Source organism: Dicentrarchus labrax, unplaced genomic scaffold (assembly GCF_905237075.1).
Source record: "Dicentrarchus labrax unplaced genomic scaffold, dlabrax2021, whole genome shotgun sequence".
NCBI lineage: Eukaryota > Metazoa > Chordata > Actinopteri > Moronidae > Dicentrarchus > Dicentrarchus labrax.
In genome coordinates, this window is record NW_026136712.1 from 13,277,417 (window position 1) to 13,289,694 (window position 12,278).

The window sequence follows — 12,278 nt, forward strand, 5'->3', positions numbered from 1 at the left end:
GGAGACCGGGGGGGAGAGTGACCGAGACGCATTGTAAAACGCGTCTAATTGTTTTCGTTATCTCTAAAGGGAATTCATTCACACACACAAAATTCATTTTTCATATTGCGACACAGACGCAACTTTTCCACTTTCGTGTCCATTTGCTTATGCTTTATACAAGTATTCTGAATTCATGCGTTGGCCCATTCACCTCCCCCTATTTGCCTTACACGCACACATATACGGCAACACTAAGGGTGCAAATCATATACATAAGTAATGTTTGACTCACTATGATTTGATGATTTAATGCATGGGTTCGTGTGAGATGTACCGTGAATGTATGTGGCTGAACAAAAGACATCAGGTTACTATGACTTCACACTTAATAGTTAGTAATGGTAATTAAGTTACTTCATACCTTAATATAAGTTGGCTGGATTTCAGTTACTTTATGTAACTTGATGTCTTCAGGTTTTTGTTTTTTTTATCTGATGACCAATTTGCTTCAACCAGCAAGAAAGGGTTACTGTACAGTGGTTCTGCTTTCAGAGGTTGAGCAAACATACATGGGTCTGAAGTACAGTTTTTTGTGACTGGAATCTAACTGATTTGGTCACATATATATTAAAGCATTACCATACATATCCTTATTATTTTAATTTACTATTGTATTTATTATATTTAATGTATATTTTTAATTTACTGAACATATTTGGCACATGAGTGTCCTCATGTGTTACAGGTCTATCTTATCTGAACTGGAGGAATGTATCAAAGTCAAACAACTTCTATATTTTACTTTGCACAAAGCAAATTATTCAAAAGACACTCGGAAATAAAATCACTTCACTGCATTTTCTATTCTTTTTTTTTGTCACAGAACCTTTATGTAGAAACTGAAACATAACTCAAACATAAATCAATCAGGCTGGACATCCCAACCTGAACAGGTGATTATGACTGAACAAAGGAACAGATGGCAGTACAACGAGCTCCGCGTACATACAGGAGACAAACACACACTTGGGTAATTGAGGTTGAACAACTTGTGTTGCTGATTTTTCAACTTTCACAAACCGAATAAGTGCACTCAGCATATTCTCTAAAAGAAATATTAGAAGTGGAAAAATGAGTGAAATTTAACCAGAGGTTAAAAACATAAAAGCCCTGAAAAGCAAAATTAAAAGCTGGATGGCAACTTCTGGAGAATGGTGACAAAATTCAAATACAAGCTGGGTGGCTGTCTCTGGAGGCCACAGAGTTAACTTGTTTTAAAGAAACGGTTGGAAATAACACAACATCCTCAATTTCAACAAGTTGGCAAACAAGACTTTAAAGTTGTGTACTTGGTAAATCTTATTTTGTCTGTCCCACTAACTGCTTGATGAGAGAAAGCTGCAGCTGCACCAACTGGTCCAGGTGGTCCATCTGTGAGTAACAAAAAACATGTTATCCACCTCAAATTTCAAGTGCTGCCCATTATCGATATTATCAAACCTATCAAAATAAAATAAAAGTTCAAAGATCCTTTCCAAATCCAAGTGAAACCAGTCCTGACCTTAGTCTTCAGGCTCAGACAGCAGCAGCCACAGGTGTGAGGACCTGGGATTCAAACAGAAAGCCAAGTCACAAACTAATTGTAACTGGAATTTAAAGTTTAAAACCAGTTTAAGTTGAGCAGTCAAAGATCATGTTCTTGTTTTAAAGCATACATACCATTAGGTTTTGTATCACTTCTACATGGAGCCTCCATTTGCTCAACAATCCTCTGAACCGGATCATCTGAAAAACAAAATACCATTACAACTGCTGCTGAATTTCAGCCCTTACTGTACTTCACTTACTGGATCTTTGTGATTATTCAGTAAATATAAATAGACTGGATCAATGATGTAGTTATTAGTTAGGTAATTACTTGCTGCTCTTCTAATAAGTAATTTGAACCAAATTAAACAGACCAATCCTGGGTTTTCTAGGATATTTTGTTGAATGTATGATTTAAGAGTGAAGACTATCAACTGAATTCTGATTTGACCAACCACTGAATGAATTCTGCTGGGGAGTCTGGGGTGCCTGCTCTGGGGCTATGGTTGGGCCAGTGGTAGCTGTTGTATTTTCCAACCCCTTCTGGGTCTCAGTTGTCAGCTTGGGCTGGGGGCAGTCGGGAACAACTGTAGTGCTGGCAGTGGGTATGCTGCTGTCAGTTTGCTCAGCCTTCTGGGTGCTGGGTTGGCAAGGATTACTCTTGGCCTGGGCTTGTAGTGCATCCAAGATCATGGCAGTGAGTTGTCCCCCGCCCTTCTCAGTGGGCAGAGTGAGCGAGAGCACATTAGCAGAGCCACTGAAGGACTGCACAGTGGCGAGGACGCCATTCGCCAGCAGGCTTTCAAACATCTGCTGCACTTCCTTTGGCCACTGGGCTGGGAAGTGTTCTTTACCTGGCAGCAGAGAGGGGGCAGAGTCGGGAATGAGGGAGTAAAGTAATACAGCTCAGAGAAATTAGAAAAAACACCTGTGGTAAAGTTTTATATAATTTCAGAGAACAAGAATAACAGCCCTTTTGCCTTACCAGTGAGCGTGCAGCGAGTGATCTGAAAGGGGAGCTGCAGCAGTTGCACGGGGATGGGCAAGATGCGGGAGAATGGCACCCTCTCAGTGTTGCCGTAATCTGCATAGATGACAGTCATCTCATTCTCAGCGACATCCAGGACCACCGCACGGTACCAGTTATTGTCAGCTGAAAAACAAACAAAAAAAGTCCAACCAGGGTGTTTGATTCCATACATTAGCAGTTTTGAGAGCGCCACCGGATGCAAATTACATAAATCCAGAGGATGTTTTTGTGTATTTTACTTCACAACAACAAGATGGGCAACATTTACAACAACTGATTTACTAGAAATTTTCGACTGTGCAGTAAAATAAACTATAGAAAAAGTTTATCTTCCATATGTTGTTGATCATTAGGATTTAAAGCTTAAAGCCTTGAATCCAGCCTTTGAGAGTTGACAAAGACAACTCTACCTACACAGCTGCCCTTAAAAATTGATGAGCCTTTACCAGCTCAGAACCTACAGACAGCACTGAAAAATCCATTAAAACAGACCCTGTTGTTAGCTGCGGAATGTATGTCAGGCTATAGTCTCCTACTTGCATACTGTGTTTAACGAAGAGCCGCTCCTATCCTCGGCTGCACACGCACTGTGTAATTATATCTACTAGCAGACACCAAATTACCAGCTTAGCTCTACAGGGGCAACAACTGCAGGTGGGGTCTCAAGCAGTCAGCGAGCAACATAAAAACTGGTGGGGTAAATGAGAGAATGGAATTCAAAGTGGTATATTGTATATTTCTAGGTGTAATAGCTCAATGATGGATCAGCTGCTCCGTCCCCATAGAGTCTCTTACCCTGTAATCGTTAAACGATGCCTGGGAACAGTGCTGTCTGTGCGATGGGGTTTTCCCCGGCTGTATCTATTAAACTCTGGAAGCAACTTCCTCATAAAGCATGTTGTGATGTGAAAACAAATCCACCTTAGAGGAACTAAACTGTAATTATTTGTCAAAACATTCCTCAAACAAAAGATTACATTGTTCTGGGTTATAAGCAAATATATATTAAAAAATTATTAGCTATTATACTTTGAAGTAGCATTTATTTTTTTTTTTCTGATTGTTATCCCTTGTAAAACCTTTGCTTAGTATCATGTTAGGGTGTGAAACACCTCATGGAGTTAGAGGCTTCCTCACATAGTCATTTACTTCTAATGTGCCTGTCTGACACCTAGTGGCTTTAAGGGGTCATGGCGATGCTTACAAACACTAAACTAGGTTCACTCACACATAATTCATGTCTACAGTAGGGTGGAGAGCTTTGCATCCTATCAATGTGTCTGTGTTGCTGGCTATGTTCCCTAGCTGCCTCTTCAACAGCTGTGATGGTGTTGCAGATGACAGTTACTTCTAGATATGGCGGACAACTACTGGAGAGGGGGATGGAGGCAAGAGCTGCATGTGTTACAGTTTGGACAGGCACCTTATGTCTATCTGGCAATGTGATAGAGAGCAGATCAATATTTGGATGACTTGACTTGCCCTTTTAAGATATACATAATGTATTTATTTTTATGAGAGTGTTCCTCACCAGAGAACTGGGCACAGCAGGCAGCCCCAGGAGCTGGTCTGCTCAGGACGGTGGACGATGAAGAGGCCCGTGGGTTGCTACAGTAGGCAGCCAGCTCCATCATCACCCCCTGAAGCTTCTGCTGGTCCACTGCACAACAACACACAGTAATTACAACAGGAAGGAGAATCACATTTTCACCATTTGTGCATCTTCTTATGACAGGCAGTGAGCCTGAGTGAGCGTTCTGACCCTGGCTGGGACCGATCATGTAGAAGAGGGAAGGACTAATGACAGCTGCGATGTATGGCTGAAAGGTCTCATTCACAGGCAGCTCCACTGTCTTCCAGTCCACTGGAAAAGATGGAGCTGAAACAAGATTACAGCACTCAATTTCAATCAGGCTCCTCATATCATCAAACCACTGCATTTCATCTTTAGGGCACGTACAATCCAGCTGACCTTCTGATAGCGCTGCAGTCCCGTCAGTTGGTACTTCTTTGGAACTGGCTCCGGTCTGGTTGGAGGCTTGCACATGTATTTGGCTGTGCTCATTTTCCTTTATTTTCTCTTGGTGTTTGGCTTCAGCGCCTGTGGTTGCATGTGTCTCTTTGGGAGGTGCTCCAGGCGCTTTGGCTAGTTGCTCGGAAATTAGGGCAGCTGCTACATCCTGCCCTCTGCTCTCCAGCTTCACATCGTATCCTTGTTCAGAGGCAGAAAGGACATTTGCACAGAGCTGCTCGCCATCCACCCGCGTCTGGAACCACAGCAGTGCTTCACTGCTCCACTCTGATCCCAGGGGCTCCACACCTAAATCCAAACACAGAAACACAACTTTCTAAGAAACTTAATATTAAAATCTTGTTTTATGCCACTTTTATCTAACTTCTGAGAGAAATCCAAACAAATGTTATAATACTCAAATTCAGAGTGATAACAATAATGATTTGGCTAAATATGCCCCAAAATTTCAAGTATTTAATATAAGGCAGACAAGGAGTTGAAAGCAAATCCCCAATAAGAAACAAAATATTGTGATACCTGTTTGTCTGCTAAATAAGACAGTATATAATTTGCACAAATTACTTTAATGTCATATTTCCATGGATAAAAGACTTTCACTTTCCCTCACACACACCCTACCTGCGAGCCTGCAACGAACTGCCTGGAAGGGTAGAGTCAGGAGTTGAGGTGTAATGGGTCGAAGGTGGCTCTCTTCCACTTTCATGCTATAACCGTAGTCCACAAAGTTTACAGACACCTTGTCTTCTGACAACTCATTTACCATAGCCCGATACCATGCTCCATCCCCTTGGGACAAAGAAACACAACTAAATCCCCAAACAACATAGAAGAAGAAAAGATCATTCTGAATGTCAATGTCTGTCTAGTGAGCTGACAGTGTGTAGCACAACCAGTGGTACAAGTAGATAGTCTCACCAGGAAACATGGCACAACAAGGCTCTCCCACTCTGGGCTCAAAAGGTGAGGCCTGCCCCTCACAGTGCTGTTTCAACTCAGTTCCCAGCTCTATCAGCCTCTGATGGTCTGACAAACACATGAAATCAAATGTTAAAGTGGCACAGGAAAAGGCTGCATTAAAGTAACAAAATATAAAACTAATAAAGTCTTATATGGACATCTGAAATTATGTAGAACCTTGGTATAATATCACACACAATGCAGGGTTTCCCACAGATTTTCATGCTACTTGCATCATTCTGGGAGAACAAAGAATAACTGAAAAAAGGAAATATAATCAATAATCAGATAAATTACTGCACATTTTACACAAATACAAAATCTCTACTAACCTTTGTGGGGCAACAGAACTTAAATATGCAACCACAAATTACAAGACTCAAAATGGCACTTACTATAAGCCAATATTGAGCTTAATTTGGCATCAAGGAAAAAGAAATACCTGTAGGATTGTTGATGCGGCAGTAAAACTCTCCAGGGTTCTCCACGACACTGGCCAGCAGTGCCACTGTCTGGCCGTCACTGGGAAGCTCAGCAGAAGACCACACCAGAGGCTCACAGGCTGGGGATGGCGCTTTAGCGCACATCGCAACACAAAAAAAATTCTTAACATATAGACCTAACTATGTATTTTAGAATCAAAAATATAAATGTATAAATTATTTATAAAATCCTCAGTTGAAATCAGTAAGTAAAGTCTACTGTAACTGTGGCTATTGTGGGTACATATGCTAGAGATTCATGAAACGGTGGCCACAAAGACATATTCAAATGACATTTCACTTAAATTAACATTCCCTAATTCCTTTAATATCCTGTAAAATCCTGAAAGGGAAACATTGTCATTGTTAAACACTTAAAAGAGGAAGAACCACTGCTTCAATTTGATAGAACTTTATATAATTTTTATATAAAAGTAAGTAAGATTTATTTCCATCCCCACCATGTGGTTCCGCGGTTGTTGTCTGGTCAACCTGCTGGTCACTAGTGGTGGTAACAGGAGCAGGTGCAGGTGCGGCGAAACCAGCAGAGGTTAGCAGCTCAGCCACATTTGCCTGAGGATCACTGGCCTCATCAATCATGGCCACCAAAGCCTTGCCCTCATGCGCTCCCTGGATCTCAATGCGCAGTATTCTGTTCGATACCCTTCGCTGCAGGGCCAACAGACAGTCTTGTGACCAGCTCTCCCCAACAGGCTGCACCCCTGGGAAGGAGCCCCAAAATACAGATATTTAAGAGGGTGTGAGTGACATAAATGTGTTTTCAAATTACAGTAAAATTCAGCAAATCAAACCCTTCAAAACAAATAATATCCTCAAATATAATGCTTGTTGGCATTAGGGATGGATTTGCTGCAATAAAATGAATGTATAACTACAAGTCAAGACATTTTATAAGATAAGAAGGTAAAGGAGTACACTAGGACATTACATAATAAAGGAAATGAAAACAATTGAAGAATCTTCAGCCTTGTGGCTTATTTCAGAGCCATCAAACACAGTTTACTTCACTTTGGTTTAGTAAAGTTCTAATAATTTAAACATGTTCTACCTGCTAGACCACAAGGCATAGCCTGCATGGGAAGGGCCAGTAGTTCAGTGCTGATAGGTCGCAGATAGCTTAAATCCACCACCTCAGAGTTGCCAAAATCAAGGTAGCCCACACAGACACCTTCCTCTGATGAATAAGCCAAAACTTTAGCCCTGTACCACTGCTTGTCCTCTGGAAGAAACGCCAAAAGGTCAGAGTTAGGTTTACAGAGCAGGTCAAACACAGGAAAAGTACTAATTTGCTATTATAATGTGTGTAACCATGTTCACAATGAGCTGAATGTAGAAATGTTTTAAAATCAGAGGTGGCACACTCAGTATATTTAATCTGTGAATTGGTAATTTGAGCACCTTTCAGGGTCGAAGCATTTTCAAATTGTAAACTTAAATGAAATGCAAATATAAATCTTTCCTGAAATCACAACAGTTGGAAATGTTGCATTTATCAACTTTAAATACTGACTTTTGTGTTTCTTTAGTGAATGGCATAATCAGCCATATTATCATTAACCAAACTGTCTGAAAGAGTCTTACATTCTCATTAAGTATGTAGGGTTTGTACCTGAGAACTGGGCACAGCAAACTGTGCCGGGTGCTGGCCTGAAGTTCTGGGGGGCTGGGACCTGACAGCAGTGTTCCCTCAGCTTCAACTGCAACTCTTGAATCACTCCTGTAAACCAAAACCTCCTAAGTTAAAGATACATGTCAAAGTCCAAAGCTTTATGTTCTGTGTACCAGAACAAATGCTGCTTACCAGCGTTCTCCACCTTCTGTACGATAATTTCATTGGGTGACAGCAAATGAGTAACCATAACAGAGAATGAGTCACCCACTGCCTGTGTCAGTGGCTCGGGTGGCTGAGCCCAGGTGTTGTCATCTTTCCCATCAGAGAGACGCCTGAAGTTGTCCAAGGATGCACTCATCATGGCGTCTGAGGAAAATTTAAATTATTATTACATTTACCATTATTTAATTTAAACATGCAGCACAAATGTGCAGCCTATACTTTGACAAAAATAAAACTTTAATTGCTCTGAATTGGTAACAAATACAAAACAAATCCAGATGCTGAACAATCCTTTTTGTATTACCAAAAGCTAAATGCATGGTCTTAATCTAGCCTGGGTACCCGTAAAATGTTTGGGTATAATTTTAATGACCTTCATGACTTTTAAGAGCTCCAAAACATGTCTGTATATTACATATTCAAACAAACTGTGCAGTGTAACAGGGATTTCTATCACAGTGATTCTCCCAGACTTTGCCCCATGCAACCCTGGTCGGCAGACTGACTTGAGATAAGATGGTTAAGTACATGTAAAGCTGACTTACATATTTCTTGCTCAGTTGGTGTTGTGTTGACTGTTTCCTCTGCTGCATAACCGTACTCAACAAGGAATGTGCTCAACTGCTTTCCTAAAAGAGTCAGGGAGAGTTGACAAAGCTTTTACCTGTGTATCCCTATCACAAATGACACTACACCCATGATAAATGGATCTGGTTTTTCAGCCTTACCAACACTATATAACCTACCCATGGAAAGCAGGATATTCACAGCATGGATGCGACCGTGCTCTAGTGTTTCCACCAGCTTAACGGTCACAATCTTGCCGGCCAAAAGTTGTCTCACTGAAATACAGCACTCATCTGACCAGTCACCAGCCACTGGCACCACCCCGGTGATACGGCACTCCATTGCCTGGAAGTAATAGATGCAATTGCTAGGGTCATCATGCCAGCTTTAAGACACCACAAACTATCGTGTGTTATGTAGTGGGAGACTGTGGAAAGTTATGGCCGTGACAGTTCACAAAAATATGCTTTGACACTAATCATTGCCACATTAGACGCTAATTTGAGTGGTGTGAATATGCACTCACGCATGGACAAAAGGGCTGGATATTTGTTGCCAGGGGCTTAATCCTGTCCACAGGCACATCCTCTTCATTGCCAAAGTCAATGTAAAGGATATTAGCGGTCTTCTGGTCAGTAGCCAAGGTCTGGACCAGGCCTCGGTACCAGTTCTACACATAAAAAAATAGAAGCAAACAAAAGTGGCACAGTCAAGCACTGAGCTAATGTGTAAAATGTGTGTCTCTTGTCAAATTGCGAAGGTCTCTGCTCACCAGATCACAGGAGAACTGAACTGCGCAAACCTCGCCAACACAGGGTACATATGTTGTTACAGAGGGGCAGCTGTATATTTTCTGAAGCTCTGTGGTGATGCTTTGCAGAGCTTCTAGCACTTCAGGTCTTTGGGCAAGAAGGAAAAACCTGCCAGGGCTGTAGAACTCTACAACAGATGCCTAGAAACACATACAATTATAAATAAGGGACACTGCGTTTGGTATTCAATAACATTGACTAGATCAGTCTTTACAGTGGAGACAAACTGGGATATGTTGTACCTGGATGTCTGTTCCCTTAATGACTTTAGACATCTGCAAATCCTTCAAATAGACTCTCTGGAGGCTGGATGCATCACCATGCTTCAATAGACAGAGGTTAAATGTAGATAACAAAACGTAGGATATAAATCCTTGACTACTATGTTAAAGATTTTCAATTCATGAAAATTAAAATTTTTACTAGCATTAGCAGATCTACAAATCATTGCTACCTTAGAGTCAAGCAGGCCAGCTCTGTCACCTGCTACAGGCAAAGCTGTGGTTTCCTTTGGTTTCTCACTTTAGATCAAGAGAAACAAACACATTATTTATTAGATATTACATAATGATTCAACATTAGTTGCTGAATCACAAGCTGACCAGTTTTCTGTTAACATTAATGAATCGTCACAGCTGACAGTTAGTGGTACTCGGAGTTGACCCAGCTTACTTTGCAGGTTCTGGATCAGTGGACTTGCACAACTGTCTGTGTGCCTTCCAGTCTTGTGTCTGACACACCACAGAGCAGTATGGGGTCTTCTTGCAGCGCTTGCACCGAAAATTTCCTGTCAAGGGAATACTAGTTCATTAGAAACTGCTAAATTCACCAAATATAAATACAAAGCAACACAGTGCACTTGAGCTGTGTTGACAAAAACGATCACATCAACCAAACCACCATGCTTACCATGCACCACAGTGTCAGGATATACTCAAATCATAAAAGCATGTCACTCTATAAACTTGTTACTTTTTATACTCTCACTTTTCTAAATGTTGAGAATAAATTATGTAAAAGGGTGATCAATATTGTTATTAATTTGCAAATTTGACATGCGTAATTTTTGGACGATGTCATGCTAAGAAGCATTACTGCTCATCAATAAACATAATGTAAATAGTCCAGAATTTGCCCCTGATTTTGCTGAATGCTTGTATACTGTTGCCCCTCCATGACTTACTTACCCTGCTGCCCACAGTAGTTGCAGAAGTATACAGTCAGTGCTGGTGGCACCATCCCTAACACCTATGAAAACAGAAAAATGTAAGTGGCACAGAGAACTAACTTTATTTCAACAGAAAGCCAATGATGATGAACTGCACATTTGTTACATACTGCAGCTGTATCTCTGCTGAGTGGTGAATTTGTGGGACCTGCAAAAGAAAGAAAAAGAGGAAGGAACCTGCTGAAATGTAAGGTCCGATGGTAAATACAGTAGCGACTTATTACAGTAACATTTTATTGCTGTTTAGTTACTAGTCGTAGTTGTCCAAACCAAAGCTAAACTTTTAGCAGAACCTTACATTGTTGAGTATAAACCCTCAGAGGTTGGATTTGCTTTTAAACAGCTTGAACTTTACTAAAAAGCTGTAAAAATATGAATATATACATAAATATGAATTAAACGAGGCAATATTTGACCAGATAGTAACTGAGCAAGGCTGAGTCCGATAATGACAGCAGTACATTTACCGTCTCCAATGGCGTTGGACGACGGGCGCACAGGTGCAGCATTGGGCATAGAGAGTCTCGGATAAGGCGACGCACAAAGAGCCACGGGGCTCGATGATGGTTTCCTCAAGGGCAGGTTGGGTCGAACCGAGTGGTACATGGCGACAGCTGTCAACGTCCTAAAACAAATATATAAAGTCAAAGAGTTTATTAAGATATGACGTGTTCATGACAAGTTCTCAAAAGTTTTCGTTTATTCTTTAAAAAAAAAAAAAAAAAAGCAGCTGAATTCTTGGCTAGCTAATCAACGGTGAAACAGCTGTTGTGCGGCTACACTTCGCTGTTAGCAAGCTAATACACACGGTGTTAACTGAGCAAAACTTCCAACAACAAGATACAATTATATGCTACGAGACGGAACTAAACATTTAACCCCATATAAATAAATATATCTGTATTTTATGGTGTGAAATTACACGGTCAATATCTTACCCGAATGCACGTGTTTCTAAGGAGGTGAAGTACTACACATGCGCAGTAGCCTGAATAGGAGGAAACAAAGAGGTCAGGATGAATGTTATTATGAAGTAGTGCTTTAAGACCGACTCTGTTTATATTGTTTTGTGACATTATATCATTTTTAAATGTTCTTTGCTTTTATTTACGCACAAGTGTGGGAATGTGTGAACCTTTTTTTATCCTTTACAATTATTAAAACCATAGAAAACCAAAAGCAATGCACATAATATGACATAAATAAACATATTTACCTTCAAGTGTGAAATATTGTATGGGCTCATGTCTGTCTGTGTCATCGTGTACTTTGAATGCTGGGTCACTGATGTGGTCACTGCACAATGCACACTGTCTTCATGAACTGCATTGGAGTCAAAGATAAGGTGTGGAGGCCGCATACAGGTGCAATATGCACGCATGGTAATGGTAGCTACACTAAAGATGGCCCAAAGATTCAAGCCAGTAGTTAGCTATAAATAAAGTGCACTAAACAAACATTTGAAGGCCTGTGGTTTTCAAAGGGGAGAATTCAGCAATTATTGTAAATAACTAGCATATTGCAAAAAAATGTGATATCATAATAGTAGGAATAACAATTTATTAATTTAAGTTATTCAATGATGTTGCCTTGAAACGAGACATATTTGCTGATGGACTACACTTCTTTGACACAGGAAAGAAAGCTGAAAACCTGAGCTGTTAATCAAATTAATTTTACATTTGACCCTCTTCTACCTTAAATAGTCCTTATTAATAATTTCCATGCCTACATTCTTATATT

The 12,278-nt window shown here is 40.6% G+C and overlaps 1 protein-coding gene across 1 annotated transcript; it reads right to left on the reverse strand.

Moving 5' to 3' along the window:
- Positions 1-972: 972 nt before the first annotated feature.
- tdrd1 (tudor domain containing 1) lies at positions 973-11,858 on the reverse strand. Its single transcript, XM_051418523.1, has 27 exons — positions 11,752-11,858; positions 11,474-11,523; positions 11,003-11,160; positions 10,646-10,683; positions 10,495-10,555; positions 9,980-10,094; positions 9,762-9,828; positions 9,550-9,630; positions 9,268-9,447; positions 9,022-9,165; positions 8,675-8,840; positions 8,474-8,557; positions 7,896-8,072; positions 7,704-7,811; positions 7,143-7,313; positions 6,535-6,795; positions 6,034-6,165; positions 5,550-5,657; positions 5,253-5,420; positions 4,572-4,919; positions 4,362-4,478; positions 4,131-4,259; positions 2,555-2,722; positions 2,025-2,423; positions 1,702-1,767; positions 1,544-1,587; positions 973-1,413 (listed from the first exon to the last, which is right to left on the reverse strand). The coding sequence occupies exons 3-27, from the start codon at positions 11,139-11,141 to the stop codon at positions 1,342-1,344; spliced, it is 3,543 nt and encodes a 1,180-aa protein (XP_051274483.1). The 5' UTR covers positions 11,142-11,160; positions 11,474-11,523; positions 11,752-11,858; the 3' UTR covers positions 973-1,341.
- Between the last annotated feature and the right edge of the window lie 420 nt (positions 11,859-12,278).